General features: G+C 38.5%; 2 protein-coding genes across 5 annotated transcripts; one reads left to right on the top strand and one right to left on the bottom strand.

The window, feature by feature from the left end:
* Positions 1–523: 523 nt before the first annotated feature.
* Positions 524–6,542, bottom strand: LOC139474404 (uncharacterized). Of its 4 annotated transcripts, none has more exons than XM_071257413.1 (8): positions 6,446–6,542; positions 5,937–6,251; positions 5,099–5,239; positions 4,621–4,845; positions 3,041–3,331; positions 1,989–2,582; positions 1,575–1,778; positions 524–1,332 (listed from the first exon to the last, which is right to left on the bottom strand). In XM_071257413.1, the coding sequence occupies exons 2-8, from the start codon at positions 6,214–6,216 to the stop codon at positions 1,049–1,051; spliced, it is 2,019 nt and encodes a 672-aa protein (XP_071113514.1). In that variant the 5' UTR covers positions 6,217–6,251; positions 6,446–6,542; the 3' UTR covers positions 524–1,048. The 4 variants fall into 4 exon arrangements, with proteins under 4 accessions (XP_071113514.1, XP_071113513.1, XP_071113515.1 ...); XM_071257412.1 differs by having other exon boundaries at positions 6,484–6,526; XM_071257414.1 differs by having other exon boundaries at positions 6,442–6,458.
* An 11,055-nt stretch (positions 6,543–17,597) lies between these two features.
* On the top strand, positions 17,598–19,269 carry LOC139474830 (transmembrane protein 45B-like). The gene is made up of 2 exons (XM_071257975.1): positions 17,598–17,640; positions 18,070–19,269. The coding sequence occupies exon 2, from the start codon at positions 18,101–18,103 to the stop codon at positions 18,971–18,973; it is 873 nt and encodes a 290-aa protein (XP_071114076.1). The 5' UTR covers positions 17,598–17,640; positions 18,070–18,100; the 3' UTR covers positions 18,974–19,269.
* The last annotated feature ends 4,875 nt before the right edge of the window (positions 19,270–24,144 follow it).

The raw sequence follows: 24,144 nt of genomic DNA, 5'->3' as shown, positions 1-24,144 counted from the left end.
CACCCTCTAAAATGACATGTGTCATTTCTTAGATTTGGCCTCGTATAATCACAAATTTGTAGCAAACCTTTCTGGCATTGCCCCTATATACAACCTCCTGAAGGAGACGTGTCTTTTGAATGGTCAAACAATTGCCAACAGGCATTCGATAAGCTAAGTCAAGCCCTTACAACAGCCCCCATCCTTGTGTATCCCGGCCAAAACAAACCCTTCTTCCTCACAACTCATGCATTTCAAACTGCAATGGAGTACATTTTAGGCCAACTTGATTCATATGGCGTAACTTGGAATGATGTTGTTAATTCATGTCTTAAAATGGAAGATTTGAAATGGTTATTAATAAATATGGCTTACAGGTATTCTGTCTCTCATGGTCATATCTCTCTGTCAAAGATTATGGTTTTGCTCACGAAATATTCTGTATTGATGAGGATGGCCATTTTGTGGTCGAAACTTTTCATTGAGGCTGGGATATTTTTTTTCAGGCAGATAGGGGGCTGAGATTTTTATTTATACAAAAAAATTCCAAAAAACCTTACAAATCCAGTGACTGCCATCATGAGCATCTGAAGACCTAGACTACCCCGGATCTTCACGGTTAAAGCGCTATGCTTGTTGTAAGAGGTGACAAACGGGATCGGGTGGTCGGGGTCGGTGACTTGGTTGATGCATGTCATCGTATCCCAGTTGTATGGATCGAAGCGCATGATGTCATTCACTGGATTGTCTGGTCCAGACTCGATTATTTACAGACCGCTGTCATATAGCTCGAATATTGCTGATTGCTGCATTAAACAACAAACAAAGCACACATCAGATTGCAACTCACACTCTCATATATTTTCCAATGTCAGCGAAAAAATATATAGGGCGAAATGATGAAATTCCCTTATTCCCCTGTCTACCAAACAGGGGAAAATCATGATTTAATTACATTAAACTATTCTGGAAACATTTTCATTTCCGGATTGGCCGATAGTCATGGGATCAATCATATCAATCTTCCGAAGATGTATGACACAGGAACAACGTTGAATACATGTATATGCTACTGAAAATAGGGTCTTTCCTTGGAAGAAAAGGTTTGCACCTTATTAAAATTAAGTCTGTCAGAAAAGCTTTGTAAAGGATATCCTGACGGCAGCGACCCCGTCACATTTTGTTCCACGAGTGTCTTTAGGAGATGCTCTATGTTATCAAGTCTGTTGGGAACACCTGAAAGGTTTTTTTGCTGTTCCTCTAATTTGCGAAGACGTTTTTTGTTTCGACTTTGAAATTCGACCCCTAAATCTTTTCCACCACAAAGTCGAGTTGATTCGTGGATGATGCGATCTGGATAAGAGAATGTTTTAGTATTATTCCAGGAGAGGTGAAAGAATCAGATTATACATTCATGAGCACTTGGTGTTATCACTATAATGTTTACAGTGAATTTGCCGTGTTCTAGAATTGTGAACTTCGATGTCGTTTGCTCCCTTTCTTGGTAAAGAGAAACAAAAATACATACCCCCATTAAACGGATTTTTGACATCAGTTATTAACCCTCATAAAGTAAATAACTATCAAATACGAACCTACGTCCTGATCCATGGGAGATTTAGTTTTGTTCATTTTGTCGACAAGCAGGTGTGCAAATATGAGGTGCTTTTTGTTGTCAGATTTCAATTCTGTTGGCAGTTTGTAGTGGAGACAGAGTTTTTCAACTTGTTTCTTAGTCAGTTTCTTCCCCAGGTCAATCAGGATTTCTACAAGTTGTGGCTCGAGTTGAACTATCGCTCCTATCATAACGAAAGATTACATATTCATACGCTCATTCAATCATAAACATTGAAAGTTGGCCAAATTGATATTACTGTAAGGCAAAAGAAGGACAGATTTACAAATGCAAGTATGATTTGCTCTCTATATGATATGGTTTTGTGAGCAACAGCAGTTATCGAAGTTATATCCCTGAAGGAAAGGTGAAAGTATTACAAAATATAACTTACCCACTTCTACATTCAAATGAACCGTTTGCTGAGGTGGGGGAATAGGGGTAGTTTCTACACCTAAAGATCTCCCAACCATCTTATACATAAGTAACTCTCTCACGTTGGCACGTAGAGATTGGATCGCAATATTAGTTGACTCATTGACTGCATTTAATATACGAGCGTTACTGATCTCCTTCACCAGAGAATGGGCATCGATGACTTCTTTCAAAACATCGGACCTGCATAACCTCTTTGCTTTTTCCACAACATATTTGAAGTGTGTTTGGGCACTTCTCTCCCTCATGTCCCACGTACTTCCTCCAACGTGAGGCATACGTCTCTGCAGTAACATGTGTACCAAGTTCAGTGTGACCATTAGGGCACAGAACAGCCTAGTGTTCCCCCGCAATTGCTCATCCAAGTCTTCTTTACATTTGGTGACCTCATTTTCTTTACTGTCATACATGTCACGTAGATTTTCATTTACCATCTGTTCGTCATACAGACATTGTTTCAGTAGCTGTTCCTCTCTCAGTTTTCTATCCAGCTCAGACTCCAAGGTGGTAAGTTCACCCGTTCTATCAGTAGCTGTGTGAGGATGTGCTGAAACTGTTCAAGTGTAATGAACCATATATACACTTATTACTGAACAATATCAGTCTAACTAGTTAAACAGCTTTATCATGGTATCATGACTATTTGATAGTGATTCATAAACACATGTTCATGATACAATCGGAACCGTACAACCGACTATGCTTTTAACAGATACTTGTTGTGGCTGTGGAAATTTAAAACAAGAGCTATAGAATATACAGTGTTATGAAAAGGTGACAATGTTCGGACCAATTGTCAGTCATAGAAGTTAGATCATACAATCGACTCTGTCTTCAACAGATATATCTTGTGGCTATGGATATTAAAATCTAAAACTAAAGAATATACAATGTTATTTAAGGTGACAAGGTTCGGACCAATTGTCAGTCATAAAAGTTATATTACATATAGCCATTATATTTAATAATAACCTCATTGGTTGTCTCCAATCTTATTTCGATGACACTTACCAGAGCTTGTAGCTTTCACATTAATAGTTGTTGGGCCATATGTAATGCAGTCAACACCAAGTTCAGCCAACCATGAGCATTCTTCAAGATCCTTCAGAAGATGCAGAGAATGTTCTGGAACCATCACAGTCAGGAGGATACTGTTGCTGGGCTGTATGCCTACAGGAAAAACGTGCGTCTGGGGCACGCCCACATACCTTGACACGATGTAGCATATCTTTTCAATGGTTATTCCTCTGAAGTTGTTGACATTTCCTTGAACGTGGAATTTGCAGGGAATATATCCATTTTCTGGAAAATACAGCAGATCTAGGTACTTCGTATCAATATAAATTATCATACTGCCGGGTGGTCGGGTAGCCTAGTGGTTAAAGCGTTCGCTTGTCACTCCGAAGACCCGGGTTCGATTCCCGACATGGGTTCAATGTGTGAAGCCCATTTCTGGTGTCCCCCGCCATGATATTGCTGGAATATTGCTAAAAGCGGCGTAAAACCATATTCACTCACCCCTCACTATTATACTGCCAAATATATTAAATCAAAATAAGCACAAATGTGAAAGCTTTAAGATATCATAAGGACGTATCAGAAACGAGAATAAGCAGTTCTTTTGCTCCTTGCAAAACAGGGTTACCTCCCTTCATTCGTGCAAGCTAACACAACTTGTCCAGATATATATGTATTTCGCTGTAAACTACATACACGTACACTCTGGGAGGCTTTGAATCAGATGTCGACGGATATATTTAAAGCTATTTTAATATTCCTCGAGTTATCTCTATTTGCTTTTACGTTAGCTTCATCGCTCACTCTACTCCTTGTTGTCTTACCAGCAGTATCTCGTGTGCATACCTGGGGTGTGACATTGATGCCATTTTGTTACAGGTATGTACCCTTATCTACTTGCTTTCTTTATCATAAGCTAGTCAGTAGATTAGGTAAGTAGAATCTAAATCATAAATGTCAACAATTGTGAATACCCTACTCGGTCAAAAGGCTCGAGATTACTGATTCAAACACTAAGTTAAAGCACCATCCCGTAAGTAAGATTGTGAGAAAAAGGTATCTATGTTGTACATTTTTTTATTATTACATAAAATATCATACAAATGTTAGTTTTTGATATTGTGACGTCACACCATACACGTGCCGCCAAAAGCATTCATTCTCACATTCAATGTATATAAAGTAAAAGCGTTCTAATGTTATATATAGCTATTCTTTTCAACGCAATTGTATTAAAAAATACTGTTTTAGGCAATATATTACGATATCATTGTTATATGCTATATACTTGTATTTTCTGTGACTTTGTGTCACGCCACAGCCGAGGGAAGACGTTTTTGCTCCCTCGACTGAACAGCAATTGACATTGATGCTATCTTTTACAGATAATAAATCTTTTTAAACCATCTTCACCGCTTCAGTCCACCTGATTATGTCGTCGGCAAAGATCGCGACACGGATAAGAATATTTCTAAATGTCACTGTACCTTTAATATCAAATTATATTAGTATGTTGTGAAACCCGGGAGACCCTTGGGTCCCTTGTACCATATACATGTATCTACATATTTTACCTGTATATGAACTGTCAGCAAGGAAGAAGTGAATCGGTTTTTCATCACTGACTCTGGCGAATCTTGCAACATCTTCACACATTTCCTTTAAGCCAACACGCCACAGGAGACTCTGTAGAAATGCCAGATTGTAGCGAGTCACAAGTTTCTTGTCCATCAAATGACCAAAGAAACGCGCTGGCGAATCGAGTGTTCTGATGACATCAGCTGGACAGCCATGTTCACCTGAAAACGAACATTGCCAATATATCAGCGGTGCAGTAATATTTACTGAAGTCGATTGTGTCTTTGTATGTGACTCAACGAACATAATTAAATTGACAATCATTACAAACATGAATATATATTTACAACGTGTGTATGAGTGTGCGGGCGCTTTTGACAATTCAACAATTCAACAAAATTACTTTCCCTAATAGACAATACATTGTATAATAGACATACTAAACAACAAGATTAATGCCTAATAAGGTCTCACTCTGGACAATGGTTTTCATCCTTGCGAACTCCTCTTCTCCAATTCTGTCGTGGCTTGTAAGTTGGTCAATCAATCCTTTCAACTCGAAGTCATCAGATGGTTCAAAAAATACATTTCCTTCTGAAGATTCTCCTGTAATCTCTGCCATTAACATAGAACTATATAAGGTGAGGTGAGGTGAGGTGAGGTGAAATTGAGTTTAACGTCGCGTCCAAGATTATTGTACATATATGCACATGTATGTGTGTGGCTGCTTGTAATAGTCCGGACTGATGCCGATTTATAGTGCTAGCTCACTGAGATACCATGGCCCAGTTTAACAAGAATTCCCTATTCAGACACAGTATACTGACTCCGAGCCTACCAGTCCTTGTTTTAGCCCCTTAATCCCGAGCGCCAGACAGGGTAACAACAAGTACCATCTTTTAACGTATTTTGCATTTGTATGACGCGGCCGGGGATCGAACCCCGTATCTTCCGCTCTCCTGGCGGACGCCCTACCACTCGACCACAGAGGCGGTCCTAGAACTATATGATCCACAGATAAATACATATTTATTTGTTGACGATATTAATGCTTGTATATTGATTTAATAATAAGAAAATATCAATGTACGATAAATAGTATTAGTGTACGCAATGCTAGGTGTATTAAGAAGTGTGATCTGATACCAGGTACGATGCATGATACTTGATCTAAAAACAATGATGAATTTTCTCAAATAAAATGTTTCTTTGTTATCGTTGCCGGATGATGACAACATTCATGAAATGTTATGTGTTATAGCTTACGCAGTCCAAAACTGATAAAGGTTATGTAAGTTCAATTGATACAAACCTTGATCCATCTCTGTTTCTTCTAGAACAGTCAACAAATGTGGTTGGTGTTCTTTCAAGATTTCACAAAATTTGTCGTACCCGCTATTCCCGGTAGATTTTAGAATCGTCAGCAGCTCTTGATTCCGATCGTTGGGTGTGCCCTTTGAACGAACAACCTCACAATGAACATCGTTGAAAATACCTTCGCTGTACAGTGAATCTAAGACTTCACTTGTGTCGAGATCCTTCTTCAGTGTTTTGTGATTTTTACGTAGCCTCCCTCGTTTGTCAGGATCCATTGTTTGTTCGATATGTAACAGATATTCCCCGCGGCCTGAAATAATATCAGTGATATCACATAATCAAAACCTTCATGATTTTTTAATATGCCAATATATTTATAGATTACAGTAGATCTGTATATATACTTATTGGAGTCTGTATACCGTGGGACCTGTACCAAAATACTACGACCAATGAACATATTAATTGTGGCCGACAGTAAAGCCTACATATCCACATACATACTGTTCAAAGTTCCTCCAACATGGCGGCCATCAGCTTACCTTGAGGAAGGTTGAGGTCAACTAACATTTGAAAATACATAAAGTTAACAAATTACACATTAACCCAATGCTATTACAACTAAATTGATATTAAAGTTGTTCTGAATAATAAATTTCTTGTTTACGAATAGTAACCTTGTTAACGATCATTAACATCCGGTATTAATCGGTACTTTTCGTTCACTGCACTGTTCATCATTCACACAGTAAATGTATGGAAGGCAAGGTACGCCATTGCACTGGTTAATTCACAACAGTTATTTTTCAAAATAATACTTTAAACTAAATTATCATTGTCATTATAATTCCCCATAAAATGCACATATTACCACTAATGTAATATATTATCCACATAGTAAGATAACGTGAATGTAAAGTCCAGTTATTTTATTTCGGTTACACCTCACATATTCAATCCGTAGATGAAATGTAATTTTGTCCGAACAGTTGTTCCGTACATACTGCAGTTTTCTGGTTTCGGTTTCCCTGTTCGTGGCCTTGTGCTGAGCGCGAATGTTATCAGCACTAACCGTCATTTCATACAGCCAGTGTGATTCTCGGAAAATATATAGTTCATGACATGTTCTCGGAAAACATGCAGAACGCTGTATCATGATCAACGCACTACAGCGTTATCGTCTCACTTTATATATGTATGTACACTGAGGGCTTGAATGATGTAAGGCCGATCACCCTTTTGAGCAAGAGTCGTATGAAGTTCTTTGAAACCCGATCCTTGCTGTATTCATCCTCATATTTTTACTCTGAGCATGCGTAATGCAATGCCATTTTATGGTGGTATCGTGTTCACATCATTGCCCTGATACGTCGTGTTGGAGTGTTCTAGATACTGTGCACTTCACAATAACGTAACTATTTTGCGGGAGAAGATAATGTGTTTGTGAAACACTCTGGGTTTTAACAACCTCTTCATTGACATATTGTTGCAATGAATCAAATGTTCCCCGCCGAAAAATGTCAAATACAGAAGAAAGAATTATAAGCACACCAATGGGACGATATGAGTGGTTTATTAAAGCACAAACTGGTTGTTATTATACAATCTTTGTTGTACGATAGTTTGATCGATACGCTTGAGTAAGGTTAACTTTGTTTATGGTGTGATTTCTTCTGGTTTACATCTGAAGTATATTAAGAAGATGTTACAATGTTGAAACCAACATTATGAAGATTCCATGCAAGCTCATTTTTGTAGGAAAATAATGCTTCCATTGCGTGAGTGAATTGCAAAATACAGACCAACCAAACATTTCAACATGGTATGAATCATACATAACATACAACTACTACTGTAGAAAACAAACAAACATGGAGTAGTTATTTTTTCAGAAAATGTATTGTTGACAAATGGCAGAAACAGAAATGTATGGAATGTAATATGAAAATACAAAAGTATGTCTTGGCACCAAGTAGTTATAACTGTCACGATGTCATCAGAATGTTTGGAATTAGTGACATTTTCATTTTGCATTTTGAAGTGCATGTAGACAGGTGACTGGGGGAGGAATGAGGATTGAAATGATATTCTAATCCGTGGAAATTTTTCCCTTTGGAGTGAGTTGATTGAAAGAAAGGAACTGATCATAAGAAATATATTTGAAGGAGGTGAGGTGAAATGGGGTTCCAAGATTATTGCACTTATATAGCGACGTGCATGCACGTGTGCGTGTGTCGCTGCTTGTACTAGTCCGGACTAATACCCGATTTATAGTGCTAGCTCACTGAGATACCATGTTTAACACGAATACCCCATTCAGACATAGTATACTGACTCCGAGCCGACCAGTCCTTATTTTAGCCCCTTAATGCTGAGCGCCAGAGAGGGTAACAACAAGTACCATCTTTTAACGTCTTTTGGTATGACGCTGTCGGGGATCGAACACCGTACCTTCCGCTCTCCTGCCGGACGCTCTACCGCTAGACCACAGAGGCGGTTATATTTGAATGAACATGTTAATAAGCAGTATATTGCAGCGTGAGGAAGAATGTGAAATGAAATGTTAATATGCAACATATTCTTCACGTTGAACAGTATTTATAAACAATATGACAAGTATTTTGTTGAATGAAGTATCAGGTATTATGCAAAGATTTTGGCACCAAGAAATGTACTATACAAGTACATATGTAATCAAGACATGCAACAATACTGTGCTGAAATATGGACACCGGGAAAAATCTCCATCCATGTATGAACAAAACCTTAGATAAATAAATAAAGATAAATGGAAAATGTGTGTCCTTATTTGGCATCCTGTTCCGACTGAATACGTCTTTGAAATCTTGTCATTGTCATCGTGTCGTGAAATTATGTCACAAGTCACACCATCTGTTGCAACAGCAGTGTGGAGAGGGAGAAGGCTTGAGTGGGAATCAATGACAGGCTTGACCTAGATTTCTCCCTTGTTGCCTGAATAACATACGATGCATTGCAATGCAGCAAGGGAGATAATCAGTAACTCACCAAACCCTTGACTGCTTACAGCTTGAATAAGATATACGTTTCAAGGGTAGTACGTGATGACGAAAAAATAATAGCTAACGGAGATGGTCGGTCAATGCCAGATACTTTAGTCATACCAAATATCGACCGTGAATGTAGCGAAAGTAGACAAATTTTCCCTAACCATTTTAAGTTTTTACAATAAAATTGCATTACGGAACATGTCTAAGTCACATTTTGAAACATGTCTTAGTAATGTGACAGACGATTGGTTAAAACACGTGCAGATTTGGGCCCCTCACTTTGGGCCCCATGTGGGGAATCGAACCCGGGCATTCGGCGTGACAAACGAACGCTTTAACAACAAGGCTACCCCGCCGGCTAAATAGGACCTGGCGGTTTCAATGTGTGACAGGTTGTGTGGCTTCGTGGCCTTATATAGGTCGTGAATTGTCAACCTCTGGTTTACCTGGTAAGCCTGGTATACACACCACCACCACATACGCATATACACAAGACAAAATACGGATATATACAACACAACAACATACGAGTATATACAACACCGCATACGCTTATATACAACATCACATACGCATATATACAACACCACATACGGATATAGACAGAACAAGATTATACGCGTATATACAACACCACATACGCATATATACAACACCATATAGTAGTACGTATATATGCAACAAAACATACGTTTATTATACAACATCACATAAACATATATACAGCACCACATACGCGTATATACAACACCATACACGTATATATGCAACAAAACATACGTATATATACAACACTACATACGTATTTTTGGTAAAAGTCGAGTCAAAGATATTTATTGCATGTAAGCCTAATTGGCATCCGGCCCATACATGTATACAAGAGAGTTACAAATAAGTAGTTTACATAATTATTTGGATATGTACTCATGTTTAACAATTTGTTTCTGAGGGAAATTGCATTTTAACATATATAGCCAGTTTGACAGCATCATCTTTTGAAGAAAGAAGAGAAATATAAGCAGGTACAGGATAACTTGACAGATAGCGTTCTGGTATAAACTTTCCTCTTAGGTCACAATAATAAGGACAGACAAAAGTAAAATGAATTTCATTTTCTATAGCTGAATGACATAATGGGCACAGCCTGTTCGACTTTTCAGCGGCCATTTTTCTTCCTTCAATCCGAGCCTAAATTGAATAAATGGACGTTGAATGGTTCTTGATGTTAATGTAGATAAGTATTTTTCTGTCATACCTTGAACTGTTTTCTAAAGTGGAATGCCATTCCTGATAAAACATATTTATAGATTGTTCACGAAAATGTTTCAAATAGAGTTTAACATCACCAACTGTTCGGTTTAACCATACAAAGCCGTAGCCATGAGAAAACAAAAGCTTTCTAATATGTGATGCCCATGTTACTTTGCCCATGTCGTCTAAATGTACAAAAATATAATAAGCAAGTTTGGGGATTCGGCATTCATGCATTCCAAGAATATTAAACCAGTATTTGAAGCATCTAATTTGGGAGTTGATATATAACGGGTATCTGCCACACTCGCCATAGACCATACAATCGGGTGTTGATGGACCAAGGGATAAGAAGTTTTTACAGGCCAAAAGATGTAGCTTTTCAAGACAATCGTATCGCTAAAATCCCCACACTTCTGATCCAGATAACAGGATTGGTTGAATCGGGCATCAAATAATTCAGAAAATATATGCTATGTAAAGTCTCCTACTTTCTGCGAGACAGACATTACATTGATTATGACCTTCTTTGCACGTGATGTTAAGACCGAGACACCTTTCTTGAAGTTCATTGTATGCGTAAACATTACACCAAGATATGTATAATGGCTCAGAACATTAACACATTTACCATCGAAAAACCATCTTTCATTCAGTGACACCTGACCCCCTCTTCTGAAAATGACAATATGTGTTTTATCATGGTTAACTTATAGTTTCCACTCTTTGGAGTAACATTCTAAAGTGTTAAGTTGTTTTGTAATCCAACAAAAGAATCGGATACTAAAATGACATCATTTAAAAAAAGAAGCATCAAAATGTCTATTACATTTGGGAACAATTGAATACCATGTTTACCCTAAGCCATAATTTCATAATATAATTCACTAATGAAAAATGAGAACAATAACGGGCTCAAGATACATCCTAGTCATAAGCCAACAGGACAGTCAAAGAAATCGGTTACATTGTCTCCACATCGTACACACGATTTGATATTTGAATACATAGCTTTTAATATAGAGTACATTTTCCCCTGGAGGCTAGTAGTTCTTAAACAATACCATAGTTTATAACGATCAACGGAGTCAAAAGCTTTTTTAAAACCGACACAGGCTACATACACTTTGTGTTTACGACGTGATAGACATTTTTTGGATTATTGCATATAATGTGAATATATGATCTGAACTTTTTTTTCTAAAACCAGGTTGTGTTTCGGAACTCTTATCTCGCATGTCAGCCCAATTCGTAATCCTGGAATTAAGCACTGATGTAAACATCTTTCCACGAATACTCATTAAGGATATTCCCCTATAATTGTCTGGGTTGTTAAACTCCTTTCTTGTGTATTGGAATAATTACCGAACAACACCAGCTACTGGGAAATATACCGCTGTCAAACATCTTATTGACATATTTTTGGAGAAAAGGCATCATCTCAAATTTGGAACATTTTATCATTTCAACCACAATATGGTCAGGACCAGCAGCTTTTCCACTTTTGAGATGAACTATAGCGTCCAGAATTTCATACTGTGATATGGGTGATTCTAAAATAAGTTCAACATCATTATAACATGAAGAGGAAGCATCATTAATATCGTCAAACACATCGCTGTCAGTGTTGAAAACAGTGTCATTTGAAAAAAACTTTCATAAAATGTATAAGCCACTCAGTCTTTGAGATACTAACTTTTCTATTTATCTGTTTTTTTAATGAACGTACTTGTTTCCAAAACTTAGAGGGAGAGTAAATAGTATCACTAAGTTTTTAAAGCCACTAAAGTCAGATTTATTTTTCCTGCAGCAGGATTTAAAGTGATTTCTCTTTTTGCAGTAGATGTTTCTTTTCGAAACAGTACGTCTAAATGTTCTAAATGCTTTTCGAGCATCTCTTATATATACACAACCACATACGTATTTGTACACAACCACATACGCATATATGCAACACCACATACGTATATATACACAACCACATACGCATATATACAACACCACATACGTATTGTACACATCCAGATACGTATATATATATATACAACACCACGAGCGTATATACAGAACACTACAACGTATGCATATGTACAACACCAAATACGTAATACTATAAATACAACACCACATACGCATATATACAGCACTACAACATGCGCATATATACAACACCACATTCGTATATATACACAACCACAAACGTATATATACACAACCACATACGTATATATACAACACCTCATACGTAGATATACAACACCACATACGTACATATACACAACCCGTACATATATACAACACCACATACGTATATATACACCACATACGCATATGTTCAACACCACGTACGTATATATATATATATATATATATATATATATATATATATATATATATATATATATATATATACAACACTAAATACGTATATATACAACACCAAAACGTAATAATATATATTCAGCAGCACATACGCATATATACAGAACTACAACATGCGCATATATACAACACCACATTCGTATATATACACAACCACACACGTATATATACACAACCACATACGCATATATACAACACCACATACGTATATATACACAACCACATACGCATATATACAACTACACATACGTATATATACACAAAAACATACGTATATATACCCAACCACATCCGTATATATACAACACCACAAACGTATATATACAACACCACATACACATATATTCAACACCACGTACGTATATATATATATAACCTCATACGCATATATACAACACCGCATACGTATTTTTTCACAACAACATACGTATATATATATATATATATATACAACACCACGTACTTACAGTATATATACAACACCGCCAGATACACATCTATACATCACCACAAGAGACGCGTATATACAACTCAATATACGCATGATACAACACCACAACTTACCCATATAACCAACACCACATACGCATACATACACTACAACCTATGCATATATACAGCACCTCAAACGCATCTATACAACACAACACCATTAGCATATATATACAAAACCACATATACGTATATATTCAACACCACATAATATGCAAAACAATATGCGTATATGTACAACACTGTAACACAACTGTGGTACCTTTGAACATAGAAGAGCCAACAGTTCGCCATTATCTGTACAACACTTGACAGTTGAAGCCCACTTGCAGATCGTGTCTGTTAGCTATGTTATCACTTCAAAGCAATCGTGAGAAATAAAAAAACAATATCCTTGTATATATTTCCATTCGCATTTTTGTCATGTTTATCTGAGATTGTCAGTCGATGAATGGAACTAAGACAGAAACCGCTAGGTAGCTGCACCTGCCAATTATGGCTTCACGGGTTACCTCCCTTCAATTGTGATGCATAACTGCGCACCCACACCTGTGTATAATACTCCCTGGCTTTCCGCGGGATATGTATGCCTGGAGGATTTGTCTCCCTTTAGCTGTGGATGCTGGCATGTCTTGTAAATAACACACAGTCATGCAACATCTAAAGATTAGTGCTATTTAAATCGATCACATATTTTGTAGATCTGTTTTAACTGTACGCGAGGAATACTACTAAAATAGAAAATATTTCAGCTATGATCAAACTTAGTCTGTTAAACTTAGATGTTAAACGTAGTCTGTTTGTTGTATAAAGCCACACTCAGCAAAGTTCCAACTTTACGACGTCGATATGTAATCGAGTCTGGACCAGACAATCCAGTGATTGACATCATGAGCATACGATGACATGCATCAACCAAGTCAACGAGCCTGACTACTCTATGACGACTATCATGGGCTGTGTTTCCTTCATGATAATAGACCAGCTGAAGCGTTTTGCCATTTCCACCTGTCGTCAACAAACGTAGAGGCGTACTCGTACATTGGTTGTCCGGATAAGAGAACCAAGTTTCTGTAACCAGTTAGGAGACAACACTTTCCATGTGATGCTTAACCAACAGTGACCCGGACAACTAAACGTATTTAATTAAATGTATGTTTGATCAGCATTTGCAAAAATAGATAATGAGTGAGTGAGTGAGTGAGTATGGTTTTACGCCGCTTTTAGCAATATTCCAGCAATATCACGGCGGTGGACACCAGAAATGGGATCCGCACATTGTACCCATGTCGGGAATCGAACCCGGGTCTTTGGCGTGACAAATAGATAATGAAGAACTATATGTTGGGGGGTCTTGCACCCCTCATGGTATATTTTCCGTGCAGTGTTTTATTGCACAATAAACTACTCCCACTTGTCGTCTATTTTTTATATGACATGTCAACAATATGTATAACTTCTTTAAGGATGTTGATACAATGTACAAGCTTTAAAAAATATTTACCCAGATTTTAACTATGATGACTCCCTGAATAGAATCCGACCTTGGAAATGTTGTACATGTCCATTTTACGAACAGGAGGGTTATGTTTGGTATTTCCCGCATATTCTCACAATCCTCACGACGATTATGTGTATCTTGTCTTCTAATACCGATTGTCATATGTCTCCCACGTTTGGCTCGGCCACTGCGTTTATCTGCGTAGCCCAGCTACATCTGTGGGGAACAGCTCACTGAACATTACCTTCTCAAAAGTAACATCGTCCAATTTACGACTTCATCAAGTTGCGAGCGCATGCTCGAATCTCCAGAAATGATGTCATGATATAACAATGTTTAATCGTGAAATAAACCACGCTTCGTTCTTCATTGTTCTTTGTGAATTATCGCGTAGTTTTATACATCAATGTATCAATCAGAACATCTTAACTTCTTTGTTCAGGTATATATACAAGAGTCATCCTGGTACCTTCATCACTCGGTGTGTTGTCAGACTCAACTTGTCACCAGGGTTCTGTGTTTAGTCTTTCTTCGTCGCTGTTGGTTACGTGTGTATCTATTTCGTGCCACCTTTTAACATCAGGCTGATAAGCTGAAGTCGGAACGAGGAAACACTTCACTGATACACTGATTTTACATCCACAAGACCGGTGCAGAATCGGAGTAGAACAGGTCCTCAGGAACCCATGTTTGCCATAAAAGGCGACTATGCTTTTCGTAAGAGGCGACTAATTATAACGGGATCGGGTGGTCAGGCTCGCTGCCTTGGTTGATGCATGCCACCGTATTACAATTGCGTAGATCGATGCTCATGATGTCATTCACTTGATTGTCTGGTCCAGACACGATTATTTACAGACCGCCGTCACATAGCCTGACTATTGCTGAGTGCGGCGTTAAACAACAAAGAAAGAACGAACCAAACAGCATTAACAAATTGCTTCGTCATTTACAGGGGTGTTAACTCAGCTCACTGTTGACTTGATAGTTTATAACATGATGCCAAACACATAAAGCTCTGCCCTAATGTCACTAGAGTGAGGGAGTAATAAATCATTGAGTATGGTTTTACGCTGTTTTCAGCAACAGGCACGCAATATCACAGCTTGGGAAGCAAACAAATGGGCTTCACACACTGTACTCAGGTCGGAAATCGACCTAGGGCTTACGGTGTAATGGGCGAATGTTTTGAACCACTAGGCTACCCCACCGCCTCTTAATGTCACTGGAGTAGTACTGAATGCGACGATAATATCAATTGCACCATGGACACATATTCAGCAGGATTTACCTCTTGTCAATGGCAACATCTTGCTAGTATGATATACATGATCCATGCATTCACTCTTCTGTAGGGATCATTTCTTGCAAAAGTCAATATCTGGAACGGTATCTTAATGAGACCCCTTTATTCCACCGAAGGGGCTTGATCTAGGTGAAACTGTGGTCGGAACATTATTTGTTTTCCCTTTAGTGCAACACTGGTATCAAAACATAATATGTTTTAACAAAACGACCGCTTTCCTGGAGTTCTGGTACTGTATTCAAAACGCGTGGAATGAATATACCTAATGATCAGAAAGAACTAGTAATTTGTGAACATGAATCCGTCAGTGGATACCATATGCATAGCAAGTGATCAGCGATGGTTAGAATTCATGACTGGCCATAGAGTTGGTCGGCATAATAAGCCACACTCAATATTAAAAATGCTATCAAGTAACTAAGTATATATAACGTCATTCAATATTTACGCCATTTTGAATTAGTGCGAAACGCTGTGACATCAATCTGTGACAAGATACTGGTTAACTCGCTAGACACGTTACATCTTTATATCTGATGGTACGGATTTTGCCCTGCCATGTGATAATGCGTATATGTGTAGATATGGTGATTACTATAGGGGTCTCTGTCAGATACAATATATCTTACAACCTATTGCTTATTTAAATGTCGGATTCGTCTTGAAACCATTCGTTGTAAGATATAAGGTGGCATGAGTGAAGTAATCTTTTTTTAAAAAACTCTCAAAAAAGCTCAATTGAAGCATCGAATCGATGCATATCATATATATATATGATTACAATCAGGAAAGTAGTTTCTCTCCCACAGGTGTGTAAGAAATGTAGACCTCTGAACAGCTAGATTAGGACGTGTGAAGAGGGTTCATGTACTGGTGAAGGTCAACTCCCGTATCAGCAGAGAAATACACCTTGGATCTCCCGCTCTCCTCACATTATCTGTCCTCAAGGAGGACAACAGTTCGCGACTGACAATATGATAATGTAGTGCGCATATACATACAGGTCAATACTACTTTTATGTTTATTCGCCTGTATGTATGCAAATTTTGAAGTTACTGTGAAATTTGAAGTTGCATCCGACATATATCGAAGGATGGCACCATTTTTTCAAAAGAATATGTTCGTTGAAATTTGAAATGTTATGTTGTAGAGGCGTGTTTAGTTTGCGTAATATTTGTTTAATCTTTCATCATACAGGCTTTATAGATTTATAGAACGTGTACATATAACTCACGTCATCTGTTCACTGCAAGTACATACGTATACCAGTCATACCTACCTACATGTACCAGGACAATCTGCTTGAAGGCTATTAGCGATTTCAGTTCTATATGTGAAGTGTAGTGCTAAATAACCCATTCTCAAGTATAGATAATGCAATAAAAATTGGGCGAATACAGATTGTAATGTAGTGCGACTTGCAATCATATCACATCGACATCATTACAGTTTTCTGTATCCATGTACAATTCCTGGGGTCCTGCAACATATCTTGCTAGGATATATCAACTTCAAAACACTGCACCCGATGTATTGGTCAGGCGGCATAGCATGGTTAATAGTTACCAGCTCCATTGCTCAAATAGCTTTGCATACGTCGCCTGACTATTAGTTGACAAACATTTATGAACGTTATCTTTATCAATGAGTCGCGATCAAAGTTCGGACTGACTCATCTTCATCAGTACTGGCTGATAGCTGGGACGGGCAAACAGGAACCGTCTGCACGCTGTGAAAGTAGGTAACAGTTAATATCTCACAAAACTACTATTTTTTTTGTTTCAAATCAAACACGAAACTGCCCTGGCGATATACGTCTCCATCTTTGAAATTCCTATTTACTTCGTTAGTTTTATCGTCCCTAACATTGGGATGAATTCCGGGCTGTTTTCATATCATGTTATGACAGATCAACAAATATAAACATAAAATAGATTTGGCACTTCTTGTTCTATTTATTGATATGTTATTTTTTGTTGATATTCGTGAAGTTGGCACATTAATAATTGATCGGCATATAGTATTATTCACTTGAATGAAATTTCGATTTTATATTTTCAGATAAAATATCCTTACCAGCATCGTGCCAGGTCCAAACGTAACAAACAATAAGTAACACCTTGTTATCTGTAACAAGTTTAATGTTCCCTGGTAATCATTTTGCAGGGTTTGTGTGTTGCCGAGGGACTACAAGACCATGGGGACGTTCGGAGGACACGCTCTACCAGGTTCCTTCTTCATCATCTTTGCGATATGGTACACCATCCAGTCCTTCCGGAGATTCTTCCAGTGTCGGGAAAATGGCGCCAGGTTTACATCCACCGTCACTTTCCCCTGCTCCTGCCTCTGCGGCAGATTCAAGAACTGGCCAGTTGAAGCCATGATCAAACTATTCTTCATCACAGTCGGATTTAGCCTTGAGATCATACATGGTTTCGTCGACGGACAATTCAGAGCCATTGGCAACGGACAACACGCGACAATGTTCTTCTTCTTTGGACTCACTGGACTCATTGACATTCTCATACACTTCAGAGCCCCACTTCCACGTAATATTGACTACATCTCCAACGCTATGGCTTTTGGTGTTGAGGCCCTCTTGTTCAACTTCCATCTGTACGGGAGAACTCCCTTGGATGTTCTCGTGCACGTTCTGCTGCTATATGTCGTCTTGGCCAGCATAGTCTGTGTGTTTGCAGAGATGCGGTACCGGCATAACCTGCTGGCCCCACTGGGACGCTCATACCTCATGATGATGCAAGGAACATGGTTCTGGCAGGTGGGGTTCATTCTTTACCCTCCGCTCGGTGGGGCCAAGTGGAACGAGAATGATCATGGACAGCTGATGATCGCTACTATGTATTTTACTTGGCACGGCGGTTTCAATTTCATTATCATGCTTCTCATCGGTGCTGTCATTGCATGTCGCTATCGACGTCGCACTAGTCACTATAGCAACGAGCTAAACATGAAACGGCTGATACGTTCATCAGGTGAACCGAAAAGTGTCAGCCACAATTACGAAAGTGGATCGGAGATAGAGTTTGAAAAACCGGTCAACACACCTTGATCAGGTGTAAAACTCAAGTATTTTGTGTTAGGTACTTTTCATGCGCTGAAGTGTTCCTTCGTGCCGCGAGCTGTAGCTTAGCTATTAATTCACGATGCACAATATGTTCCGTTACAGAATTAAATATGAAACATGCTTACTTGCGCCCTTAAAATATTCAATGTATTTGTGTGTTACTCTGCTTTATGAAAGACAATAATGTGACAATTAGAGATTGCTTACGAAGTAATCGTTGATAGCACTGGCGTTATAATCATGTTTTGGGTATAAATAACGATATTGTGATTGAAAATAAATTGATCTCTTTTGACGGCGAGGTTTGTTAGTTGAAATACTGATATAAATCAATCTGGTTCGATTTTCAGCGACCACCTCCGTGGATAGAGCATCGGCACGGAGAGCGGAAGGTCATGGGTCCGATCCCCGGCCCCGTCATACCAAAAGACGTTAAAAGATGGTATTTGGTGTTAACGCTTCCTGGCGCCCGGATGTGAAGCCCATTTCTTGGTGTCCCCGCCGTGATCTTATTGGAATATTGCTAAAAGCGGCGTAAATTCAAACTCACTCACCACATTCCTGGCGCCCGGCATTAGGGGGCTAAAACGGACTGGTCGGTATACTGTGTCACAGTGGGGTATTCATGTTAAACTGCAGCATGGTATCTCAGTGGGTTAACACTATAAAATCGGCATTATTCCGGACCAGCACAAGCAGCCACACAAACACACGTACATGCACATCACTATGTCACTGCAACAATCTTGAACGCGACGCTTAATCCCATTACACCAGCGATTTGCTTTCCAAATGAATAATAAACAGTACAACACTGCATATGTGTCCGCATCCACAAGTAGAAGATCGATGCCAGAGCCAGTCTAAAACGGAATGCCCTTGATGCATTGTAAACTGTTATGTGGATGAGATATAGTTTTTCTACAACCTCATATGGAGATGAGTCATTCACACAAATAAATATTTACAAAACATTTTCCATAAAAGAACTGTTGACGGTGAGTTTACTTCCTGGTTGCTAGACGTAGGCCCAATTTCAATCATTGATCTTTAAGACTCATTTTAATTCGAAAAGAATTTAGTCATCAAGATAATCGTCGAAGCCATTTGTGGGTGAAGCTCCTTGGAGATGTTCTGGTTTCAAGGACATCTCATTTGCCTGTCAATGATGAGGCGTTAACATTCATAAAACCAAGAAACTTGCAGCAGTTTCACCTTCGTCAGTTATCAGTGCAGGACTCATGATCATGACAGGCATAAATGTGTTATCTACGAGCTAAGATGTAAGTAGCACGTGCATAAACGTGTCTGCAATGTAAAGACACGTCCGCACAAGGCAGTGGTCAGTTTATGTTGTAACGGCACATCGTGCTTTATCAAAATACATATAAGCGCCAAGACTATCAGTCATAATAAAAGACACATCAGCTATTAACTCAATCTCTTCGAATATGACCATGTCCGTAACTGAGTTAGTTATGATGACATTACGCCTATATCTTGACGTGAAAGTACTCTCCTCCTTGTAGACACGATACATTATCAACATTACGATCTCTAATTTTAATTTTCGTTATAGTGGGAGGCAGCAATAATGCCTCCAATGCACTTGCAACTAAGATTAAGTACAAACACAATGCATACACGTACATATGAGATTCAGATCAATGAAATATGACATTCAGATATAATGACAAGTGAAGGCCTGTCAACCTGTCAACATTTATTTAAGAACTGACTCCAATATTATTTTCGTTTTTGGAGGTAAACATGAAAAACAGTGTCCACACTTTGCATAATTCCGTAAACACATGTGTGAAGAAATATTAACGTTTGTACCTCCATAAACGCCAACGCGTATTGAATAAAAGCGACAGAACCCCTTCATTATTAATTAAGATATATCTGCTTTAAATTTTAAAGAAGAGTCGATTGTGCGTTTCCGACTATATTGTGTCTATGAATCACTACAAAATAGTCATTATACCAGCTGTTGGCGAACCCGAGAGCGTATCCTGCCCCACCGGTGGTGCCCATCACAAACACATGCAAAGGCAGGTCAACCGTTCATCTAAAACAATCATATGAGAACACATGGCACAGGTCAAAATAGTGAATTGCATTGAACATATTGTTTGTCACTGATGCGTCATATTTAGAAGCATCCTCCACGCGTCTGCCATAAGACGTTTTGAAAGCTCGAGGCATTGAATGTTTTAACCCTGATCAAAGAACTCTATTTAGAAGAGTTGTATGACGCTCTATGGAATCTTCGTATAATGAGCATGCTCGATTGAACCTCAGAAAATGTGAAATGTAGAAACACAGTCAATACAGTCTTGTGGATATGTTTCCGTCAGTCTGAATTTGTATGCACAAATCTAAAGATGATCTCTGGTTTCTGGTCTCGGAATGTTACCAGATAACAAAACATAAAATATGAAAGGTCCCTGTTTACCGAAGCCTTACGGAAATGTTCATATAAGCAATAAAAACGACCGTACGATTTAGAAAAGGAAGCTTTGTAAAATAAATAAGTTGTCCATGGTAGAATACCCTTTACGGAAACCACCTTGGCATTTAATCATAAACTCTCCAAAATCTTCCAACAAACGTCCATTATGCATATTCCACGATAATAATTGACATCATGTGTGATGGTTAATGTATGTTTATTGACCACTGATCTTGGAAAAAATACATGACTTAAAAATACTGTTGAATAATACAAGTAAATAAGATAAAAGAGTCTCACTGTAATATTTGAACATTTGCGGCACACCATCAGGACCAGAACTGATAAGTTTTAAAATAACTTTTTTCAATCTCTTCCAAACTGATGTCTCTGTTTAACAACTTTTTACAGCCATCAACATTACAAACATCACAGTTGTGTGATCCCTCATGGTGATAACTATTATAGGCATTCACGACAGTATCTTGGATGTTTAAAACAGATCTAAAGTATATTGAGCCCATGAAGCACGATCGATGGAGAATGGCTTAATTGGTTTTTCACAGGGGTTTATATGAAATACCAACATGAAAATGAGCATTTTTGTCATACTCATCAACAAATATGAACACAATGCATGTGGCATCTATTTGATAGTAGAGTACCGCGAGAGGGGTGTTTGTATTGTTCTACACAATTAAAATAAAGTGTTGGCGTCCATCTTTGCAATGTGACCGATCAAGAAGGTGGAGAAGATTCCAGGGTGAACAAGTGGTACTTCTTAAATCGCATGCCGTTAGACATCTTGACTGCGCGATCGCCTGACATAGTTTTATTTAAACTCAAGATCCACGGTAACACTGGTCAAGACGCCCTTTTACCATAACGTCCACAACATGTAGACTTTCTTCGAAATGAAATGTTGGTTATGTATGAAAACAGTAGACTTCAAACAACCTAAAGCAAACAAAAACAGTCCAAGTGTTATACCATGTTCAGGGAGCTAAAACACAGAGTTCAGGACAGCTTGTTACAGTTTGTACAGCAACCATCAGACCACAAGATTGCCTTGGTCCAGAGTTATGTCCCTTAAACACTTAACGTTTGGACCTTCACCTTTATTCGCCACATGAGCTACTCTGGTTGTTTGTCGCCACGTAAATGGGATGAAAGGCAGTCAACCATGTCACCGAACCTAACCACCCAATCCATTTAGTGAGTGAGTGAGTATGGTTTTACGCCGCTTTTAGCAATATTCCAGCAATATCACGGCGGGGGAACACCAGAAATGGGCTTCACACATTGTACCCATGTCGGGAATCGAACCCTTGTCTTCGGCGTGACGAGCGAACGCTTTAACCACCAGGCTACCCGACCGCCCCCAATCCATTTAGTCGTCTAACAGGGCAGGACATGCTCATCTGTTGCAGAGACATGATGTCGTCATTGTGACTGGTGTTTCCTATGTGGAATGGAAAGATATTGACGTTTCAATTAGTTAACAGCAATAATCAAGATATATTAAAAACAACGCTGTGGAGCTTATGTCTGCAAAGGTGTGGAAAGTACCTTCACGCGGAATGTCACTGTTTCCGGAGCCCGTAAAGAAGAAAATCGTAAAGGTCACTAAAGATATATCTGTCGTGTCTTGTGTTTTTAAAATGAATCGTTTACAACGCAAGTGTGAAGCCCCGTGAGAGACATTTCGCTTTGTTAGGGTTGCTCTATTGTGAATACGTAACAGAGGGGAGACATACGTATGCACGATCGTTCTCATATAGGATATCAGTCACTATTGTGGTTTGTCGTCGTAGTAAGTATATTTCGCAGACTCGCTGATGATTTTTTTTCCAGGAAACAGTTTCTTTACACATCCTTACAAATTCATATGGAGCACTAAACGCCACATTTGTGTATCCTGCTAGCAACACTAACCTGTTAACCCCTGCTGTGTGAAACGTGTTTTTGTCAATCTGAAATCTATATAGTTGATAGAATGATATTACCGACTACAAACACATTAATGTTCTGTTCAGACGCTTTGTGAGCCTTGCTCTATTGTGAAAGCGCTACTGAGGGGGACGTACCGACAACAAACACATTAATGTTCTGTTCAGACGCTTTGTGTGCGTTGCTCTATTGTGAAGGCTCTACTGAGGGGAGACGTACCGACTACAAACACATTAATGTGATGTTATGTGGCGGTGGAGAATGTCATATGTTTATTTGCAATAATTGCCATTGACAACAAATTATCAAAGCCTCATTAAAATGTTATCCACCTTTGTGTAAACAACTTGAACATAGTAAACGATGTAACCTTTATCAAAGAAATTGTTTTCTACAATTGAACAGTAAAATGTTAAAACCGTCTTGATGATCTGTATATTTATTGATATGAATTGGAATATATTTATTTTGTAACTTATAATTGTACATATTTATAAATTCCCACCGACAATGACTGAGAAAGAAACATTTAGCTTCGGCGGTGATGCGCCTCTCGAATCGTCAACCAGAGGTAATTATAGTGGTTTGATACCACTGATTGGTCAATCAGAAATCAGGTAGGCTTTCCATTAAATTATGTTAAAGAAGGTTTTATGGTGACAGTGGTTTTGATGCATGTTTCGTCTAACATTCCTACATATCCTATGTCGGGAGCGATGTGTTCGAGTTGAGGGTTTTATGGAACGAATAG

This window comes from Haliotis cracherodii, unplaced genomic scaffold (genome assembly GCF_022045235.1).
Source record: "Haliotis cracherodii isolate W230 unplaced genomic scaffold, xgHalCrac1.p SCAF_3, whole genome shotgun sequence".
Taxonomy (NCBI): domain Eukaryota; kingdom Metazoa; phylum Mollusca; class Gastropoda; order Lepetellida; family Haliotidae; genus Haliotis; species Haliotis cracherodii.
The sequence above is the reverse complement of the archived record's forward strand: the minus strand, read 5'-3'. Positions and strand labels throughout refer to the sequence as shown.